Source organism: Perissodus microlepis, chromosome 7 (genome assembly GCF_051167445.1).
Source record: "Perissodus microlepis isolate ML-2025 ecotype Zambia chromosome 7, ASM5116744v1, whole genome shotgun sequence".
Taxonomy (NCBI): Eukaryota; Metazoa; Chordata; class Actinopteri; order Cichliformes; family Cichlidae; genus Perissodus; species Perissodus microlepis.
Window position 1 is genome coordinate 3,000,001 of NC_140467.1, and position 23,368 is coordinate 3,023,368.

Below are 23,368 nucleotides of genomic sequence, written 5' to 3' on the forward strand. Positions count from 1 at the left end.
AAAATATATCCATACCAGTACTTACAACATTTTTCTCATTGGGCTTCATAGCAATTGAGCCAACGATCTCTTCTCCTCTTCGGACTGTTAAATAGTCCTCCAGGTAAAATACTGTCTGCTTCCAGTGGGTGTATGGAGCATCTGGCGCTGCAATACACACAGAGAAACACTTTCACAATACTCACAATGAATGCCTAAAATCAAGAGTAATCATAATTGACTTATGTCACTAATGACTTTCGTAATGATCAACAAATCATTGATCACTTACAGGAACTGTTGACTAGTTCGCAGTTTGTGAAAAGACCTTTTAGTTGGTGTTTATTGCCACACGTCTGGATTAAAGTCTTGTTACTATTTACTGACTTTAATGAACAGCTGCAGATATCTCAGGTGTTTAATTTGTGCAATACACCAACTAAATAACCCAGACTGAAGACAACAATAAGTCATCCCAATGCAGCTGTGCATTTCTCCACATAGTTATCCCTTTTACAATGTTTCCAAAGATCTGAATACTATGTAAGCATACAAGAAATTAATCATGAGACTTTTTACCGATACACAGCTGCCTAACTACCTGATGTGAATTTAACTAAGTGCAAAAAAAGGCATGTGTCTTCACCTGAGATCCAGAATACAGCTCTGAAGTAAAATGCAGATAACAAATTTCTTGCCTCTCAACTAAAACTTTTGTCAGACTTCTTCCATTACCATTTCACTTTGTGTCTTTGTAGTCTTTCTTTATCTGCATTCATATAGTTTGCATGAATGTAAAACCTGAAATCCCAGTCCCAAAACCAATGTGAGCATTGGCCAGGATTCTGACCATCGCTGTCAATACCACTTAAAATAAATTAGACTTTTTGTTAGCTTTTGTGTGGCAGCTTTGTGAGTCCATAGATATAAGGGCCTGCCAATCAGCATACTGCTACACAGGCCAGGGTCTTTTTTAGGGCATAGTTCAATAAAGGCACTGAGAAACTAATTCTGTTTCATCTAATTCTGCAACTGCAGTAGATGAAATGGTATTTTTGTACTGACCTAACCTTTTTCTCCTCACCTGACAGTCTGTGTGTGTGTCTGATACACTGTCCTTCACGACCGCGTGAAAGACTGATGGCCCATTTTAGCCTTTTGTGTGTAATTTTTAATCTGTCTAACCTTTTCAGGAGGAAAGGCCCAAGTTTTGACACTGGAAACTTTGCTTGGCAGACACACTTACAGAAAATCAATAGACGGGACTGTTCCTTTATCAGAAAAAGCCAATGTTAGGAAACAATACATCTCTTTGAGTAAAAGTCACAAGGTCTTGATGATGGTGTACTTGACAAATTAAAGGTGACCTGTGCTTACACACATTTTTTTTAACCAAAAGAGCCAAAAGATATATTTGTTAATCCAACAGTTAAGACAGTTTATTCCTCTTTACATTTCAGTTTAATGTTCTCCTTCACCAACAGAGGTCAGTCACACACAGGTTTTAAAATTGCAGTCATTCTCTTAGAACGCCACAATCTCAAATGTTTGGACTGGCCTAATTTCACACAAATTGGGGCCTCCATACATGCAAGGTGAGAAAGCACTGGTCTGCCATCTATGAAAAGAAGTGAGCACAATGAGGAACACAAAACCTGACAGGAAGTGTGGTTTTTGCCTTTCCCACTGGGCAAAGTATACAGCTCTGATTCTCATTGGACTGTGATGAAACACAGGGCTTCAGAAACAGGACACTCTTTAACCTAGGGTCTTCTGAATCTATCACTCCTAATTTAGACTGCAGAAAGTGACTTGTGTTATTTGTATGTCCTACTATGAAAGGGATTGGGTTTTTTAAACATAAAGGCAGGTTTTCCCTGATGTGATTCCATTCTTCTTGCAACTGTAGCACATAATACCAGTAGGAATCCATGGTCTTCTTATCAGGGTTTATTGTTAGTTTCCACACTCAAGACCAGAGATGGGCAGTAACGCGTTACTGTAATCTGATTACTTTTTTCAAGTAACGAGTAAAGTAAGGGATTACTATTGCAAAAACGGTAATTAGATTACCGTTACTTTCACGTAGGAACGCTGCGTTACTGCGTTACTAAAACCGTGATTTTTTTGCAAGAGTGTCTCATGACAGTGACGTAAGCGAGTGCGAGGTTGGTGACAACAGCTGTGTGCAGATCAACAATGGATCATATATCAAGTGCGGAGAGAGTATGAGCGTGCAGCGTTTAAAGCGTGGAAGTACTGACCTTACTTTGAGTTTGATTCCATAAAAAGTGACAAAAACATTAGCGTCCGTTGTGCGTGGGAAGAAAACTTCTTTTTACAGCGAAAAAAACCCTAAACTTCCGAGCAAGCACCGAGTGCGCAACGACGTGATGGGAAACTCACAGAAAAACTCGCGGATTCTTCCACTGACCGCTGCGGCACACCTGCACCAGGGTAAACCTCCGCCTACCCCGCTCCTGCTTAACAGGTGAAAATAGAGCAACAGGACCGCTAGTCTTTGATTTTATTTATTTTCTGCTGTGTTTTACTTGCATCTATTTGATAGACTGAGTGTAAACACACAAAAAAATATATATTTTATGTGCTGGAATGTGCAGAAAATAGGTTTAAATATTAAACAAATTTCTTCCAGTCAGAGAATGTTGCATATAATTAAATCTTTGCTTGATGCATAAAGTTAAAAGATAAAAACTAATAAAACAAGTTTTAAAAAGAGACTTTTCCATTTGATTACATTTTGTATGATGGATTATATAGAAAAAGTAGAATTGGTCTGAAAGATCTATCGCTTTATCACCTGTTCAGGTTGTAAATCGTGTTTTTAAAAAGTAACTAAGTAACTGAGTAATTAGTTACTCTTGAAAATAAGTAATCAGTAAAGTAACGGGATTACTTTTTGGGGGAAGTAATCAGTATTTAGTTACTGATTACTTTTTTCAAGTAACTTGACCAACACTGCTCAAGACAAAAGGAGACCGGGCCTTTTGAGGTTGTTGCTCCAAAGAAAGTTCAGAATTCTCTCAATGGAATAAAAGAGACTAGTTTTAGAAAATAGTTTTAGATCTGTTTATGTAGATTTGTCTTTTTTTAATTAGTTTTTTTTTTTTCTTTTTTAAGACAAAACGGTGCAGATAACTGGATGGTTTCATCTGGTTATCTCCATATAATGTCTGTGCTCTATTATTTGCTGATTAGTCTCTAATTATGTGTCATGTCTATCAAAAGTGCAACACGTTTTTCACAGGACTCTATGCAGTCTGTTTCCACACTAATTAAGAAGGTAAAGTAGCAACCAGGTGCTGGTAATCACTTTTAGATGATCAGAAGTTTCTGATATGTAATAATTATGTGTGTGTGTTTTATCACAGTGCCCAGGAGGAAAAACAAAAGCAATGAATCCTGGTAGAGTTATAAGGCCCTTTCAATAAAAAAAAAAGCAGATAAATAAATAAAATGAAGACATCTTTCATTCTACAGTGAGGAAGATTATTCACAAGTGGAAAACATTCAAGACAGCTGCAAATCTTCCCAGGAGTGGACACCAAGGCAAACTCACCTCGAGGTCAGACTGTGCAATGCTCAGAGAAATTGCAAAGAAAAAAAACACTACATCTCTCGCTCTACAGACCTCAGATTCAGAGGGCCAGGAGTCAGATTGCTAGTGGCTGTAAGGCTATTTTTCTCAAATTTTTATGTCTTGATGATGACCAGAAAGTTTAATTGTCACATTAATAGATATAATGCAGCTCGACTACTGAAGCTGTGCATAAACTGGCAAACAAACAGCTAGATGAAGACGCCTTGTACAGAATATGAAGTAAGCAGAAGTGCTGGGTATCTTACCTGTGGAAAAACCTGTCTTCTTGTGACACTTAGTAAATTCAATGTTAAAGTAAGTGACCAGTGCGTGGATGTAGTCATTCCTCTGGATCTGCAGGCAAAAAGATGATGTGAAGGACAGGTCCTCAGGTTTTACTGTGTAGATGTCCACTTCCTGTAAAAGTAAAAAATATTTTTTTTACATAAACAAATGACAAGTTTCTTATGTGAGTCATTACATTAAGTTCTCCCTTTCACTGTGTTTCAAAGAAAAGTCTCAGAAGTGTGCTTTTAGAAATGTATATGAATTCTTTAATAGAGCGCTTTGCTCTTACCTTTTATTTATTCACACAACAAGAAATTAAACCTACCATTTTTAAAAGGCTGTAAAAAATAAATCTGCAATACATCGAGGAAAAAACGACCAACATTAAGATGGAGCCTACAGTGAAGCTTCCACTTGGGTGGCTGTAGCTCAGGAGGTAGAGCAGGTCACCTACTGATCAGAAGGTCAGTGGTTTGATCCCTGGCTCCTACAGTCTGCATGTCAAGTGTCCTTGGGCAAGATACTAACCCCAACTTGCTCTCCGATGCATCCATATGAATGTGTATGAATGTCGTTAGAAAGCACTAAGTGCAGATAAAGTGCTTGTGAGAATGGGTGTAATTGGGTGAATGAGGCATGTTGTATAGAGCGCTTTGAGTACTCCGTGAAGTAGAAAAGCGCTATATAAGAATCGGTCCATTTACCATTTACCTCCACAAGTAGAAGCCAGTAACCGCTGTGTAGGATAGACAAGAAGAAGGAGCTGTGCCCATATTTGTCATGATCCAAGTGTTGGGGATCATGTCATGCAAGGCTCTACAACCCAAGTCTATAAATGTGATTCCAATCAATTTTACAAGGTCTCCCATATCATTCCAGTGAGTCATGCTAAGTGTGGAGCACGTTCCTCCTTATTCTGGTTTACTGTCAACATAAAGAATTATCTATGATTACTGCACAACAGAGGAAAGCTTACCCGAAACCTGCTACCACAGCATAAACATGAAGGCATTTCACGTGGCATCAGTGCTAATAGATATTCACTGATGGCTTTGGTGCCAGATGCCACATTTGCTGCAGAGGAATGAGCCTTATGTTTGGTGACAATAAAACACTGCAACAATAATATCAGATTTCCCCTGCTGTCTTTAAAATATAATTAATCCCATAAACACATTTACGAGATGTTTACTCTGGTCATGCAGTATAAACTTCTCAAAGTCACATTTCAAAGTTTAAGACAGCAATATACTGCATTGCAATGTTTATCCTCTAGCAATTACTCCTAAGGCAAAATAAACATTTTAAGAGCACCATCATACAGGTTGTTTTCTTCACGATCATACTTGCTAATAATGCTCCCCGAGTATCGTTACAGTAGCTTTCAGTCAAGGTTTAATAACACGGGGTCCTGTACGTGCTACTCCTCGGTTATACAACTTTAATGAGGTCATTCAGTAATTCATTTAAAGTCAACACAGTGACTTTGAATGGATTTGCATGTCTTTAAAAGGCCTTACACCAAGGCCTTAATACCACTCTTTTCAGTGTGGTATCAATGGTGTAAGGCCTTGATATAAAAAAAATCCCAGAAGCAAAAAACCCCTATTCCCATCAGCCTCATACACTTTTTATCTCAAGGGCTGTCTGCCTAAGTCAGTTTATACAGAGGGGGAAACTAAAACTAAAAAACTAAGCTGCAGTGATTTAAGTTACTGGAACTACTCATATAAACAACTAGTTTGCACAAGAAATATTGAACAGACCTTTGCTTTGATTAAAAAGACTAACATACTTATAAACGCATGGCACAACACAGAAGAGCCACGTCAGCAGGACAAGACTCGGTTGTTCACCTGCATCTAAAGGACAAAGGTCACTCCTTCGAGGATGCCAATGTTCACATTTTGGACAGAGAAGACAGATCCATCCATTGAAGAAAGAGGAGTGAAAGAAGCATCCATGTCCATCTTTGAACAGAGGCGGTGGTTTACGACACCAACTGTCTGCCATCTAGAATCCAGTTTTGAGATCCCTTCAGACACCATAAGGCCCAATCACATCCTGGGCCATTTGACCTCAGGAAATCACATGATAGGGTGGCGCTAGGCTTCACCCAAAACCTTGGCTGATTGTGACCCACACCTGTTTTCACACCTTGGCTCGTGTGATTAGGTAGAGCAGCGGTCCCCAACCTTTTTTGCGCCACGGACCGGTTTATTCCCGACAATATTTTCATGGACCGGCCTTTAAGGTGTCGCGGATAAATACAACAAAATAAAACTAGTACCGGTACCGAAAAAAAGAAGATTTATTCATAACACACGTGAAAAGACCCAGGAAAACAGAGTTAACGATAAAAACGATAACAAAATAACGCTGAAAACCGATAAAAACCCTGAAAACCATACATTTCACACCTGAGCCTCAACTCTCGCGACCCGGTACCAAACGACTCACGGACCGGTAGAGGATCATTAAGGGGTCCATGACTCTCTTGGGGGGACACTTCCATAGGGCTTAAATCTGGGACTCTCCACCAATTGCTCTTAGAACTGAAGAAGCTTCTCGGATGAGAGTTGAAACGTTTCTAAGCTATTTAGACTAGGATGAGCTGGATGACTGAGAACCTTCACAGAAAAGAAATCTCACTCTTTTTATTTTAAGTGAGTCACTCTTTTTGCTACTTGCATTTGTCATCTTTCACTGCTCTCTGAGCTCAGCTTATTTTACCAATACTGGAGACTGCACTCGTGGGTGTGGGTGCACTGCAATGCTCTATAATACATCGTCAGTTTAACTGGAAGCAGAAATTGTGCTGATAGTGCTGAAAATCATAGCATTTAGATTTCAAAACACCGTGATACGTTATAATTCTGTGATACTCCCCATAGTCATATAGTTGCTATGGGACCATAGCAGCTTTGACTCTAGAAAGTTCTCAGATCACAATATATGCTATATGGGCAAAAGTACTGGCCCACCTACATGTTACACCTTGGCAATGGAAACCATGGAACGATGCTCCTAGCACAGTTTTTGTGCTGATGTTAATGCCTGAGGAGGTCTATGGCTCTTTAGCTAACATGTGCCTCAGCGCTCATCGATCTCTGCAAATTTTCTTTGTGGCTGAGTTGCTGTGGTTCCTAAATGCTTCCTTTTGTCAATAATTTCACAAACTAAATTGTTGCAACAATTGTATCCTATTACAGTAACACATTCAAATTCACTGACCTCTTCAGAGCAATTATTTCTTTCACAAATGTCTGTAAGGGCAAATGGGATGCCTGCGTGGTAATAGGACTGAAAACAGCTGAACTCAAAGCGGTGTGGAAAGACTTGTAAGGTGACAAAAGTATGAGCTAAAAGGGGAACATGAAAGAGGCAACACTGAAATGCAGGTATAACCGCACAACAATATTCCACCGGGACAAAGGTGTGACAGGGCAGAGCCATCTAATCAAGGCCAGCGATAAGAAGGTCACTATGACAAGGAGCACAATCAGGGAGACTAGACAGACTGCTATTGGCATGCATGGCACAGCAGTGTGATCAGTCAAATAAACACAGTGGGAGCCACAGACAGAACAACATCGAGGTGGCACTCATAACAGCCGCGGTATGTTAGACAATACGTTTGCCAGTCAAACAATGTCATTGGGTAGTTAATCAGTAGTTAACGTGCAACCCTGGTGTGTTTTACCAGGTTAATTATGCCACAAACAGAACTGCTAAACTGTATATTTCCAGAGCAAGAAATGAAATCTGAAGCTCAGAATTGGCATTAAACCCTTTTTATTGTTGCTTCAGTTAATAATCAGCAATGGCAGTGGTGCATATTGACTGATCAGGCAGTGAACATTACCCATGAGCCAAAATATGATTCACAGTACTAACCTTGACCAGGCAGGAGTTGGTCACCACCTGTTTGGGGTCTACTACGTCCACCAGGGGTTCCTTCATGGCCACATTACGGATACACGTCATGTCAAAGCCATACACGTTCTCCCACCCTGGTAAATATAGCGTCACAAAATGATTTGTTATCACATTCTAAACATATTTAGAATTAATATTTTCTTCTGTTGTATTTGCTCCAAGTTTCTATTTGGTTTATAGAGCCGGCAAAAGCCACAGGATATGTAAACATTTGGGCTGAATATGAAAAAATAAATAAATAAAAATCTCTGGTTGGGGGCTTTGCTCCTCCCAGAATAGTCTCATCTAAGATCCTAGAGATATATATCCTGACATTTTGGAATGATTTTCATTTTGACAGATGAAAGTCACATTGTATATGGCGATGAATTGTCAACACGAGCCCCTTGAACACAGGCAGCATTCTTGCCCTGGATATCCTCGTTGCTCAAGTGAAATTGGTGCATAAATTATTCACAAAGCACCTTAAGAGAGTGTGTGAGCAAACATCTCTGTTGTGGCCCAAGAGGCAGGGAAGAACTACTTGAACGCGCTGAAATACTGGTGATAATGAACAGGTCACAAACCCCCGGGGGCTTTTGTAATGCTGTGTATTTGCATTTCCTGCTGCCCACTTAACTTACTCTGCAGCCCAGAGTAGCACTAATGACTGCAGGATGCTCTTAGAATGCTGGAGTGCTACAGAAAGGCACTTCCAACTGAGATAAAGGTCGTCTTTGGCTCCGTGCCATTGGAAAAAGTTTGCGGTCAATATGTACACTTGTCTCAGCGTGACTTTGTGCATAGAGCACTTCAGAGCCACAGCGAGCTTAACTGAACTAGCCAGACATAAGAAGGCCAATATGATATGATTGGCTAGATTTTATCTGGTGCACTGTGGTTGTATAATTTCCCAGATGTATGGAGGACTGTGAGTAGGAGGCCTACTGTTGTCATTTTGGGTTGTGCGCAGACTTTATGCTGCTTTATGTCCAGCAGCAATAAATCGCCCACAGTGCTCCTTGCAGGGTTTATACAGGGGATCATACAGAGATGGAGAGGCTTGTTGACTTATAATATCAATTATCACGCCCAGTCTTGTACCTCAGAAATAGTTTAAAATTATTTGCAGAGCTGGAAAGGCTGTGTGTGTGTGCCCACAGTGGAGAGCAGAACGTGGGTGTGTTGATGGTGCTTTCTGCATCCATCCAGCAAGTCGTATTTCTGGTTACAGCCACTGAAGAGCCACGCTATGTACAGGACAAGTGGCAAAAACATGATTTTGGCAATAAACTGCACTTACAGTGTATTTTGAAGTCTTTGTACTGCCTGTCCTCTATGGCCACCACATACAGGGAGGCCCGGTCAGGAAACATTAATCCACCAGGTTTCTGGAAAAAAAAAAACCCAGAGATGAATTAGGAATGCATCAAAACTGCAAAACGTTTGACCAAAATAAAATAAAATAAACTGAAAACTAACATGTAGATCTTTAAAATAAATAAATAATAATAATAATAATAATAAACTTTATTTATAAAGCACACTTAAAAACCAAGGGTATGCCAAGGTGCTTAACAAGTAACATAGAGAATAGAAGGAAGATAATAGAAATAGGACTAAAGCAAGTACTAAGTATGCAAGCAGGTAGCTGTCACTGATACATAGGAAAGCAACAGGTACAGAGCAAACAAGAAATTAAATGAGCATAAAAGTGCATTATATAAAATCATAAAAGAAATATTAACTAGAGGGAAAGGCAAGATTGAATAAGTGGGTTTTTAGTCGTGATTTGAACAGTGCAATGGAATCAGACCGGGGCAGCCAGAGCAAACGCACGGTCACCCCGGGACTTCAGCCGAGATCTGCTAACAGCGAGTGCAGACAGCTGTGAGTGTTATTAGAAATGTAATCCTAAATCTGTTCAATTGTCCTAACATTTGAGAATATTATAATTCCAGCTTTATACTTTCTGTATTTTATTACTTTAAACATTTTGTGTCGGTCGTGGTTGCTTGGTTTGGATTTCGTAGTTTCTGAGGTTCTTCTGTTGTTCCTCTGTGTAAAGTTTAGAGTTTTGTGTTTGTTAGGTTTTGTATTGTTGATTGTCATTTATGCTTAGAAATATCTACTTATGTATGCTTAGAGTTTTATAATTAGTTTTAGATTGGTAGAGGTTTGATCCTTAATAGTCTGCAAACTTTGTGTGCAGTCCAGAGCACTCTGGGAGCATGGGAGAGGTCGTACCTTCTCTTATTGTTTTATGGTAGGATAAACGTAGCTATATCTGTTTTAGTCTAAGTGCCTTTTGTTTAGATGAACTGTTGGACTTCCAGACCAGCAGGTTTAGGGAAGTCATTTATGGGGTCACACTCTGACCCCACACACACACACACACACACACACACACACACACACACACACACACACACACACACACACACACACACACACACACAGGCAAGGTACTCTTTGTTTGTATGTAGACGTCATATGTTAATGAACCTATGCATATTCATGTAACCTCAATAAAAGAGCAGTGTTACGGGGGAGCGGACGAGAGCGACTGGGGTCAAGCGAAGGAACGGCGTTTGTCCGGTTCTCTCCCGTGCACGAGAAACATGAAGAACTTTGCCTACTTCGTGTCTTGCTTGCTGTGTAATTATATTGTCTTCAACGTTCCAGCGAATAGGTTCAAGCTACAAACCTATCATTGTTTATTGTATTTTTTTAGATTCGTGCTTTGACTTTCAAAGTTCTGACTACATTGGAGTCTCTTGCTGATTTACTTTACGGCTTCTAGTCGTGAGTTTTAGTTTTCTTATGCTTTGGCTTGCTTCTGTTTCTGTCACACCTCCCTCTGTCTCAGACTGTATTGATGCCTCGGTCCCTTTTGTTTACTTGCCTCATGTTTAGCGTTAGTATTCGTGTCTCCCTCGCTAATAAAACATTTTACTTTGAAGCGTCTTATGTGAGCTTCCTGTCTGTCTCCCCCTGACTTCACGATTGTTTTCACCTGTGTCCCTAATCTTCTCCTTGCCAGATCATCTGTTAATACTCCCTGTTGTGCTGCTGATATTTTCTTCAATGATCAACAGCTCGTGTTTATTTAACTCCATCTGCCTACGTGTTCTTCATAAGCGTATCAGGTATCTTGGTGACTTGTGTTGTTGTAGGATACACAAACGCACACAATCCAGACGTCTTACCAGCCACTTGTCCCTGGCAAAGATGACAGTGTTGAGCATGGATTCATAGAAGAGGCAGTAGCCCATCCATTCAGATATGATGATGTCAACTTTTTCAACAGGAAGCTCCACTTCCTCAGCCTTGCCTTTGAAAATGGTGATAACTGAAACACACAAAACATTTTAAAACCGTAATATAATAAAGTTTAAATGAATCTTTAAGTCTTTACAATAACGTGGGAATTCTGGGGGCTAAAAAGTATAAGGTAAAGTATATTTTAGGGGACGTATGAAAGTTGTATTATTAGTTGTTTGTTACTTTTATTATTATTAAAATTATTATTATTTCGCTGGGTGAAGGAATAGCTGCACCATCTGTTAAACCACTTCCAACAAAAACGTAGTTTATTACTAGTAATTTTAGAAAAGAAACTGTGAGTGGTGACACACCTGTTCATGCTTTGTAGGCTAACACAGCAGCCATTGTGTTGTTATGAAAATGAAACCAGCTGGGGACTGCGGTGGAGGAGTCGATCTTCGCCCTGCCTGAGATTAGCTGACTTCAGCTTTGTTTGTTCTGCTTTGGAAAGAAGTGACTGAAGAGTTTCCCTGATTATACAGATTAGATTAGAGCTTAGATTAGATTAGATGAAACTTTATTAATCCCTCGGGTGGGTTCCTCCGGGAAATTCAGTAAAATGTAAGTAAGATGTCTTCACAATGACACGTCAACCCTGTTACTCCAACTGCTGATTGCTTATTTGCTTTCCAGAACTCAGTAAACACACAGATAACTCTTTTCTTCGGTTACTTAAGCATACTTGTTATTCATAGGTTTAGAAAAAAACGGGGCATTTGCTGACAGGGTGGTTTATAGCTCCATTATCTGGTAGGTGCAGAGTCAGGGGCTTGGCAGGAAATTTGACGCACAGCAGGTGGTCTGATCATAACATACACTTTGAAGTTACACAGGATGGAAGCATATTTCTGCAAATGAATACAAATGAGCCAGTGTAAAGAACAATGATGAAGGAATGTCCACTCAAAAATGTGCTGGGTTATAAACGCCCTTGGTCACGCATATGCTCATACTGTACAATGTGCACGCGCTGTTGTTTTAAAGTATACCTTCAACATACTCATCGTTATTATTATTCATCATACAATATTTAACCTAGCCTATTGGTACATGCAGTGTAATTACACTCTATTCACTCATCTATTCAAATCATTGAATTCAGGTGTTCCAATCACTTCCATGGCCACAGGCAGTGTTGGGGAGTAACGGAATACATGTACCGCCGTTACGTATTTAAAATACAAAATATGAGTAACTGTATTCCGTTACAGTTACCGTTTAAAAAGGTGGTATTTAGAATACAGTTACTTTGTTGAAATAAATGGATTACACTGCGGTATTTTCCTGTTTCATATTGTCGCGGGTCAGGACTGTTTGGGTTTTGTTTGACAGCTACGTTCTGTTGTTCCAGGCGGCAGCGTTACGATTACCATGGTTACAGGGTGACGCTCTCTCTCTCTGCGACTGTGTGTTTCCTGGGTGAGTGAGCGCCTTTTTGTTGTTGTTGTTGTGCTAAGCTAATAGGCAGAATGCTACAGGCATAGCCCTAAAGAATGTAGCCTGATGGGCAGTGTAGTCCGTGCTGCAGGGAGAATGGACTGCCATACCTGTTATGTGTCTGTGAGCGAGGGAGGGAGAAAAAGGAGAGTGGAAAACTACCAGTTGTCATCGAGCAAAAACGGGAGCTGGAAGCATGTAAATATAATAATAACCACTGCAGCCAAGAAGAGAGCCTGACGAGCCCAGCTGTAAGTAAGCTATTAAGACTCGACTGTACGCTTTGTTCGTGTTTTCCTCCGAAACAATAAGTTCCGTTGGAGCAGCCTTTCAACGCCTCTCTCTGTCTCTCGCTAGCAAACTTGACCCAGACAACAAAGTAAAGCTATTTTTCGGCTACGAGCCCGACACGGAACCCGACGTAGTAGCCAGAGGTCCCTTTACTACGGTTCGGAGCCGCGGACCTTCAGTAATAGCAATAAATCACATTCATGTAGCTGTAAACAGCATGATAATATATTAAGTAATCCAAAGTATTCAGAATACGTTACCCTCATTGAGTAACGTAACGGAATACATTACAAAATACATTTTGGGGCATGTATTCTGTAATCTGTAGTGGAATACATTTTAAAAGTAACCTTCCCAACACTGGCCACAGGTGTGTAAAATCAAGCACCCAGGCATGCAGACTTTTTATGCAAATATTTGTGAAAGACTAAGTCACTCTCAGAAGCTCAGTGAACTCTATCATGGTACCGTGATAGGATGCCACCTGTGCAACAAGTATAGTCATGAAATGTCCTTGTTACTAAAAATTTCACGGTTATGTGTTAGTGGTATTACAATGAAGTAGTGACATAGTAGTAGGCCACTTAAAATCACAGCAGGCGCTGAGGTGCGTAGTCCACAGAGGTCGCTAGCTTTCTGCAGCGTCACTATAGACCTCCAAACTTACTGAGGAATGTGGAGTGGATTGTGTTTTCACGGCCGAGCAAATGCTTTTGGCAGCACAGTTTAATTTTTATTTGGACATTTTATTTTAGATCAAATGAAATGCATGTCACAGCACTTAGACAGAACCAGCAGTATATACAGTGTAACCTAGTCAACGAGCAGTGAGTTTGCAGTGAGCAGTTTTTTTTAATGTGAAAAGATCATCTTTACATATTAGCAGTGATCCTGGACAGCTGATCACATCTCTTCTTGTTCTCTTCTGCCACTCCTCCCTCATTTATCTTCATTCACTATCATGACTTTCACCTACTTTACTGCTCTCTTCACTGACGATGGAGTGCATGTGTCATCAGAATTGTGAGACGAGGAACAGCTGCAGCTCTTACCGCTGTCAAGGTGGTTGGACTTGATGATCCTCTCGGAGTACTCCGATATACTGGAACACTCAATCTGGCAGAAAAAAAGAAAAGCTATTTAAGTGAAGAATTTCACATACACTTTGCCTGTACTCACAATAACATGACTTCACTTATAATGCAGGCGATTTTAAATATTACTGCCCTACTGATGTTGCCTGGGAAGCCCTGGATAAAAGCCAAACTACCGTATGTTACGTTGCTGTTGCACAAACTGGAAACGTTACATGCATACTCCATGATAAATTACAAAAGTAGATAGAAAATAAATAACAAACTTCTAACAAAAAATTTATGAAACTCTTGAATCCGTTTAGTCATGCAAATACAGATGAATTACATATTAGCAGCAACAATAAATCAAAGCATAAAACCAAAAAGCTTCAGTTTCATCCTTGCGACTGATACTGTAACAGCAGTCTGGCGAGGAAGGAGCGGCTAGCAGGTCCAGCATTTGTGGAGGTTAGCCAGATAACTCGAAGCCAGTCAGTTAAATCGAACAACAGATCTTTATTTGTTGTTAGCAACATAAGACCATACAAGCCAGGTCTCCACGGCTCGACTCTGTCCGTACATACATGCACGGAGATCGATAGTCGCCGGTGCCAGCCCGTTACAATGGTGAGGTCTCTCTGAACAGACACACGAGCAGCATGTAACGGCTGCCACTATACTCACACACACTGGCTGTGCTATACCACAATAATAAAGGTTGTTACAATATGTCATTTTGTGTGATATTTTTAAAATTGTACTTGAGCAGCATTTTCCAAATGTAACTTGTTAAAGTTGTGCGAATTTTTGTGCGGGACATATTTCCAGAGTGTAAACAAATACTTAGCACACTTTATTTAGTCTAGCACAAAACTGGCAGGATGTAGGACCCAAATGCAGGACTCACACACGCGAATGTAACTGAAAGCAGCACCTTTTATTACTGGAAAAAACTAACATTAAATACAAAACTAAACTAAAAATTGGAAACAAGAAACTTCAACTAGAAAACAAACCAGGAACTGTAAACTTGGAAAAACACAGCATTGTGAGGGTACGACGCGACAAAGGGCAGCACAGCTGGGAGTAATCAGACCTAATGAGACAAAGGAAGCAAAGCAGAATAATTGACAAAGGACACAGACTGTCAAAGTAAAACAGGAAGTATAACACAGAGACTCAGACTTGTCACTGAGACGGAGACACGACTGACTGGAAAGACAGAGGGAACACGAAGACAAGCGTGACAAGACGAGGAACACGAGAAAGCCAAAATAAACCAAAATCCTAGCACTAAAAATATAACACAAGCACAACCAAAACCCGTGAATTACAATAATCAAAGAATATAACTGAAACATCTTAATCTATCATTTAAAAATGACCATTCCAACCTTTTTGGAGTTGGTGGAACTGTTCATAGAGTTTCATAATGTAACAAGAAAGCCCACCCTCTTGATGCACTGTTGCAAGATGGCACAAGTTCGTGTAGACAAGCAGTTTGTTCCACAACAAAGCAGTGAATTGTCTAGGATTATTATATGTGTATGTAGATACTTTCCACCACAGCTGATAGCTGATCAAAATTTGATCACACACAAGGACACTTTTTTCTTTTTAAACTTTAGAATATTGTCTGACACTTACAGACACTGACAGTGACTTTGGTCACACTGACATTGCTATACTTGATAATCACATTTCACCGTGTGAGTTGAGATTAAAAACAAATACAGAATTGAGACTGAAATTTGAATCATTGCTACAGGCAGAAATGTCTGTGTAACAGTGTAACCATCCATAAAGCTGTCTGGGGTAAAAACAAGGTCATCCTTGTTTAGTATCTCTAAGCTGATGCTGCGCATTCGACTCCTAAATAAAACAGAATAAAACCCTGAAGGCTTTCACCTGCTTTAACCTGGTTAAATTTAACCTGGTCACTAAACCTGAAAGAGTTGTTAACCTAGTCTCTATAATACTAATAACAATAACAACAACAAAATCAACTATGGATGTGTCCCCAAAGGACTGCAGTCCTGTATGGGGCATGGAAAGTATTTCACTGAGGAACACAGAGTTCAAGATGAGGTGTAAGGTAGAAAGTCCAGTAGGTCCTGTGGAGCAGTGAATAGGTTGGTAGGTGAGAATTTTTTAGGAAACACTTAACCGGGAACCACTGCATAAAACTGGGGGTGATACATTTTTCTTTCTTTTTCTGCTCTTGACGAAGGCGGTCGCACTTTTCTCCTCTCCTCTTCCTCCTCTCCCTTTGCTTCCCTGCTTAGCCTCTTATGTCCTTGTGTAGTCTCGTGTTTTTTGTATTACTTTTCCCTGGAACACTCTCTCACAGTCTGTTCTCTAAAACCTAAAAGAGGAATTATGGATTTGATCAACTGGTCCCTAAATGCAATTGACACCCCTTTCTGAACGAGAAGTTTGGGCTTGGGTGAGCCTGAGTGCTGAAGATATCTACCTATTCGGAACCATGGTAACAGGGTTCTGGCTGATCGGAGCTGGCTTGGCCCTGACTTATCGAAGAACTAAGAAAGCAGAACCGGCTGTTCAAACCCCCACAAGGCTGCCCGCTGGGATTGAAACGATGGGAAGAGGCGTGAGTTTCTCAAAATGGGCTCATTGAGTGCAGCATGGATAAGATCTTGGAGAGGCTACGGCTGCCGTGAATACTCAGAATAAGATCTCTGAGCGCAGACTGGATTACATCTTGGGGAGGCTCACTGTGGTCGTGAGTTCTCAGAATCGGCTCTTTGAGCACAAGAATGACAACATCGCAGAGCGCAAGTTTGATAACATCATGGCAAAGCTCGCGGCTCTCCAACGGGAGATTGAGAGACCAGTGTTGGACTGTTAGAACTGCTTTGAAATTCATATGAGCTGTTCGCACTAAAGTAAAAAGCACCATCACTTCATGCGGATACCCTTTCGGCGCCAGCTGTGGTCTCAAGGCTGGAGCCGAACAAAAACACCCTGATAACGACTGTGTTTAGTCTGTTCCTTCCCATTCCATGCAAGGCCACCTGGGTTGGCTGGAAGACTGTTTACTTAGCCTAGCAGGGCAAAGGACACTGTCTCAGCTGAACTCTGGCCACGCACACACATACATATACACTGATATGCACACACTCATCCCCCCTCCCTTTCCAAACGCCTTCGATGCTTGTTCCCTCCTGGGAACACGTCGGGTCTGAGCCCGCGCTGGAATGGTAGCGCTGGGCAGGATGGCTGCTGTGTTTGCTTCGGATTACTCCTCACCCCCCACCCAACCCTGTGGCTTGTCACGTGTTCCATAATGTTGTGCTGTGGACATTTATGTGCTTTTTGTGCAGAGGAGTTTTTTTGTTTCCTGTTCTCATGCTGTCCTCCCAGGAGCCCAGCATGAGTAGAGGTCTCTGTTTTTTCCTCTTGTACTTTCCCATTGTAGTGTATATTTCAGTGTTTGTTTTCTGTAACGCTACCAATCTCCAACCTGTATCCCCATGTGATGTCTGTGTTGTGTGTGTAAGGTGGGGGGGGGTTCCCACTGCAGGGCAACCTGCACGTGGCGAATAAAGCCTTGATTGATTGATTTATTGATACATACATGCAACATACTGCAGCTTGTGTGTGTGCGTGTGTGTGTGTGCGCGCGCGCAGGGCTTTGTTTGGCAACCCACACAGAACACTACCGTAGCAGTCCATGTCAGAGGTGATAAAAGCATAAATAAGAGTTCCAGCTGCTGAATGAGAATTTCTGTTGCTGAGTTTAAGGGTATAAGCTGTTGTCTGGAGATGTTCTTGATGTGGTAGATGGCAGATTTAGAGATAGGTTTAATATATGATGAAAATGAAAGAATGGAGTCCAGAATGACACCCAGATTGTGAAGACTCAAAATTAAGGCCCAAATCAGTCAGCTTTGAAAGCAGTGACGTAGGAGCCACAACCAAGACTTTATTTTGTTCTGTTTGAGCGAATTGGTTAAATAGTTTTAGACTGCTGATAGGGGACAAAGCAGGGAACTAACCAGAGGGTTTAGTGCTTAGATATAACTGCATATCATGGAAGCTTAGTCGATGGTGGAAGATGATCTGACCAAGGGGGTGAATGTAAATGATGAAAAGTCCTGACTGACTCACTGGAGCAGAGAATGAAGTAGGTGTCCAGGTGACATAAAGCATCCTGAAAGCAGGAGTGAAGACAGCGCCAAATAGTTGGATAGCTGGTCAAGAAGGACAGGAGGCTGTGTTTAACGTTTCTGAAAGGTCCAGGGTAATGAGGAAATTAATGTGGCCAGAGTCTGCAGGGTGTTTGTGATCATAAAATCAAGTCAGGATTTTGAGAATGGGGGAAACAGCAGCTGTTTTGAAATTTGTAGGTGCCACACCACTTTCTTTGGATTTGTTGATGCTGTCGACCATAGGGTGGCTAGGCAAGGTTGTTGGGTCCAGAGAGCATGTGGAGCTTAGATAACCTATTCAGTAGTATGAAGAACATCCAGTGGAGCAAAGGAGGAAAAGGACTGAGCCAGGAATGGAGAAGGCACGAAGACTTCTTGGAAACAGGATAACAGTCAGAGGGAGGTAACGTGTGCCAGTAGCTGTTAGTGAACCGTGAAATATGTGGGGGGCCTCAAGAGCACAAGATAGCCAATTTATTGTAGAAAATTTGAATTTTCCAGTCACCAATAACAATGGATTGTGTTGCATTTTGGCTCGAAACAAAACTGCTTTATAAGCACTCACATGATCTTTAAAAGGCCCCATGTTGGAGAGTGAGATCAGATCTTTTTATAGAGCCTCTCTACCTCTGGATTAGCTCTTTAAACAAAAAAATAAACTTCTGTGATCTTTGCCAGATTTCAGTAAAAAGTGAGGAAGTAAAATCAAATAGCCAACAAGCTTGAGCATCTGTTAGCAGTAAGTAAGTTGTGTTAGTATGTTTGTGAATAGTATGCGTGATAGCAATAGGTAACTAGCAAGGGAGGGCTCATCAGATGACATAATCCACCATGGTTAATTTAACACTCCAAAGAAACCTGGAGTCAAGGATAGATAGATAGATAGATAGATAGATAGATAGATAGATAGATAGATAGATAGATAGATAGATAGATAGATGTCCCTCCTTTTATATCACTGTCCTGACTCTTGGCATATTTTGTACATTCTCTTCTGCCTCAGAGCTGATTTATTGAGTTGCCACTGATATCATCGTTATAACATAATAAAGCTCATTGATTCATCAAACTACACTCAGGTTTCTCTCAAATAAAATATGGACATAATTCAGCAGAATACATTAATCAATACTAGGCTCTTACAGCAGTGGGAATCTGAGAGTATAGATTTTCACCTTTGAACACTGTGTCCCATTTGCTTAGCATTTTTGTCAGAGTTGTGCAGCATGCTGCAACAGACCCATCTGGTTATAGTCACACAGAAGACCCTTTAATGAACTCTGGGTGCTCTGTGTCACAAAGCAGCCGGTCAGACTGGGGGTCTTGTGGATAAGGTAGCCACAAAAACGAGGCACTTATTTTTGTTCAGTGCAAATAAGTGCATGTTCTCTACTAACTCTCAGAGGTAAGTTGTACAGCTTTTTTTTGTTTACTTTATTTATCTTACAGTTGAAGTAATTTGTTACATTAAAAATATGACTTTTTATACAAAAATTATAAATGTAAAAAATGTAAATGTACATTTTTTTAAACAAATAGGTTGTAGATGGGCAGCTACTCACCCAGCTCTTTCCTATTCTGAACACTTAAAGAATTTTCTACTGTAGGGTACATTCATACAGTGCTTCCTTTCACGCCATGAAGCACCTTCTAACTTTCACGCAAAAATATATATTAGTTCAGAGATTTTGTGATGGCATTTCTCAGTATTTTCAGAGAATTTTCCAACCATTTATTAAATCAACCCATTAAACCAAATAAATTAATAAAACCCCATTTTTACATCAAATTGTTACTAATAATAATATAATGCTATAAGAGATAATAGTGTAGCACTTGTAATCTGTAAGTGCTGCACTATTTGATAGTATGACCAGCGTTTTTTATTTTATACTTAAAGTATATTTTCCTTGTACTTGCCTATTTTTACTTAACTCACAGTTACGCATGTAAGACAGAGTCATTTTACAGTGTGGTGTTAGTTGACCCTGTACTGGCATGGAAGAATGAGGTCTTTGAGGGCTATTATTTACAGGAAAGAAACCAGTTAAACATGCCATAAAACCAATGTTCCAATGCTCCAATCTCTGCTTATTATACTGCAGTAACTCAAATACAGAACATAAACTTTTTGGGTTTTTCCGCAGGCATATAGGCTGTAGGGACTTCACATTAGCACTGACTCCCCGGAGCAGCCTTGTTTTCTGCTGCTTATTAGCAGAGAAAGAGGAAGGAGGCTTCTGCTGCCTCTGCTGCCCATTAAAAAGACTGTACCAAATCCATAAATAACCAGCAAAGGCTAATGTTGCATCAGGTGTGAACATGTTTGTGCACTTGCGGAGACGCATGTAACTGTATTGCTCTATTCATGTGTAATAACAGGTTCTAATTGGCAATCTTCCTCATCTCTTTCTGAGTCAAAGTCATAAGAGACAGCTATTAGCCACGTGTCTGTCATAGTCACGATCCAGTAGGAGCGCACTGAAGCCTCAGGGTGTATTGACAGAGGCACCCCCGCACAGGTTGCCTCTCGCACCTCTCACTAGTGTCAGAAAGTGTCACTGTCACCGAAGACATCCCTGCAGGCTCCTACTGGTATTTTACTCTGGAGACACAGCAAGTAGAAGTTTCTAACTTTGCCCAGATATCACTGTACTTTTTGTCCTCTATCTGAGCTATTAACCTGTGACTTACACATAGTTTAGTTTCTTTACTTTTTATTAGCAACCTTAAGCATTTTATTACTGGGCAGAAACTAAACTCTGCATCATACTAACATAAAGACATTAGAAACACTCCTAGAATCATCAAAGCAGCTACACTGAGCTTAACCAGTTTTTTGAACAATGTATTGTTTTTATCTGAAAAAACAGTACCTGGCTTTTCATGTGTTATTCATCTATTTTCTACAGTTTATCCAGGTCACAGGGACAGCGCTCTAAACAAAGCTACCCAGACGAATGGCCAACAGAGAGCTATACCTTCTCCCACATTGACTATTTCACTTACTTGCAGTTTAGGAGGCATCCAGCTGGATAGTGTAGTGATAAGACTACACACCTTTTGGAGCGGGACACCTCCCGGTATCCAGTAAGGGTCCTGGCTAGACCCCCCATGCTAAAACCAAGCCCTGGAATGGCACGGCTACGTCTGCAGCCTGTCCGCAGCTCGGAAAGCATGGGTAAATGGACTGATTCTTATATAGCGCTACTCTACTCTCACTTGAGAACAAAACCCAGAGAGACTTTAACTCCTGAATTTGAGATAGAATCTCATCCCTGACCTAAAGTGGACAATCCTGTCTTTTCTAACTGGGAAGCAGAGCCTCGGGATTGATGGTGCCAAAGCCAAAGGCTTCAATGGGACACCACTCAGTGAAGCCACCAGTACTTTGCTATCTGCAAAAGCAAAGATGTGATCCTCAGACCACTGAACTGGACACCCTCCACCTCCGAGAAAGTCTGTACATAAAAGTTGTGAACAGAATCAAAGGGCATCTCACACATAAAAGTGAGCTTGAGGAACTGAAGTATATGAAAAAGAATAATCCAGAATACGACCCTCCTCTGCTAACTGAGGACAGCAGCCATAAGAACGAAGGAATCCAGCCGGCAGCAGGCAGGAAATTCAAAAGGGAGTGAATAGTGTGCTAATAGATTAGTACAAGTCTAGTTTGCCTTGACCCTTTGTGGTGCACAGGTCATGCGTAGGTTGGACATGTTACCTAAGTGTCTTGTTGCTACTTGGAATTGTTGAAGGACTACACTAAACACACGTACATTGTCATGTACTGTTCTTATTGATAAGGAATGATCGGGGGTATATTCGTCCAGCTCGTGAGCCCGGGCCCTCACATCAAACTTTAAAAGCTTTAGGTATGATAAGAAAATCCTGAAACTCCTGTCCCCATTTATGTGGATAAAATCCTGCCAGATGGACTGCAGTAACAAAACTCTGAATCAAATCAACTAAAGTACTAAAACAGGATGCTAGAGAGAGGGAGACAAAAACTGACTGAGGCAGCAGGAGAGGAAAGGCAAGCAAACACATGACACAAGGCATAGTCACACACATAAACACATAATGTCATTCAGTGGCTCAGAACAAGTCTCTTGGCAATTCCAAGTTAATCATTCCTTCCCTGAAGCACTTCGTCTCGACCCACCATGCAAAAATAAGTTCCACATGGTTATCCCAAGCTAGCAGTGTGTGTGTGTGTGTGTGTGTGTGTGCAGCAGGCATTCTCAGACATGCTCTGACTTGCAATTACTTCTGCCCCAGTGCTCAATAACACTAATAGCTTTCAAATCTCTATGGCTTAGCTGGTCAACCTGCCTGAGAGGTCACACGGTTTTATCACCTGCATGTCAAAAGAAATATTACCCAAGATTAGATGGTTTAAAATGTACTGTATGTTCTAACCCACACAGCAGCAGACCTACATATGCACTACATGCTGACAATATAAGCACCTTGTGAGGCTTGGGCTACATGGAAATCAGATCCTAATTGGTCCACATGTTTGCAGTTTACTGAAGGGAAACACATCTTACCCCATATACATGCTTTGCCCCTGCTTTGGCCGCAAACATAGAAAGGATCCCAGTCCCGCTTCCAACATCCAGCACTATTTTATCCTTGAAGATGTGCTTGTTGTGGTACATGGAGTTCCTGTAGGTGAGTGTCCTCACTTCATCCTTCAACATTTCCTGGTTTGACATGTGAGAAAAATATAAGAAAGGTCCTGGCAACACGAACTCCTGCAGAAAGCGACAGTTTGTTGTGTGAAATTAAAAACATTGGCTGGATGTCAGTGGTCTGAATAGCTCCGATATCTTCAGTGCAGCATTTACAAATAACACACAGCCTTCACCTAATCTTACTCTATTCCCTGTCAGCCCTGTGGTTCTACATTCAAATCCATTGTTGGTGTTTCTGAATAAGCCCTGTGAGCTCGCAGGCTCAGCCTGTCTGCATCTCTTTTCTATCTGTACCTCTTTCACAGTGTGTGCATGTGTGAGTGCAAAGAATATTCAGAAATGACTAAAATACACCTGACCTACATTCCACAAATACATAAAAAAACATCCCACAGGTCACGCACGCAACATACTCTTTTTATACAGCCTCCAATGCTTCCTGCATCTGCTCTCTAAAATGCAGATGAACTCTGTGAACTCTGAGGAAACCGTGTGGACAAATAGGCATACACAACACAATACACACTTTTAATGTGTTCGAAAAAATGGCTCTCTGTTCCTCAAGTTTTCAAAAGTTTC

The 23,368-nt window shown here is 40.8% G+C and overlaps 1 protein-coding gene across 1 annotated transcript in view; it reads right to left on the minus strand.

Moving 5' to 3' along the window:
- LOC146382290 (protein arginine N-methyltransferase 8-B) overlaps window positions 1-23,368 on the minus strand; it is a 32,185-nt gene that overhangs the window by 3,536 nt on the left and 5,281 nt on the right. The window contains exons 3-9 of the mRNA XM_084932810.1: window positions 22,643-22,798; window positions 13,894-13,957; window positions 10,996-11,138; window positions 9,090-9,177; window positions 7,766-7,881; window positions 3,847-3,997; window positions 26-147 (exon numbers count right to left, since the gene is read on the minus strand). Coding sequence (XP_084788936.1) covers window positions 26-147; window positions 3,847-3,997; window positions 7,766-7,881; window positions 9,090-9,177; window positions 10,996-11,138; window positions 13,894-13,957; window positions 22,643-22,798 — 840 coding nt within the window. The remainder of the gene's footprint in view (window positions 1-25; window positions 148-3,846; window positions 3,998-7,765; window positions 7,882-9,089; window positions 9,178-10,995; window positions 11,139-13,893; window positions 13,958-22,642; window positions 22,799-23,368) is intronic.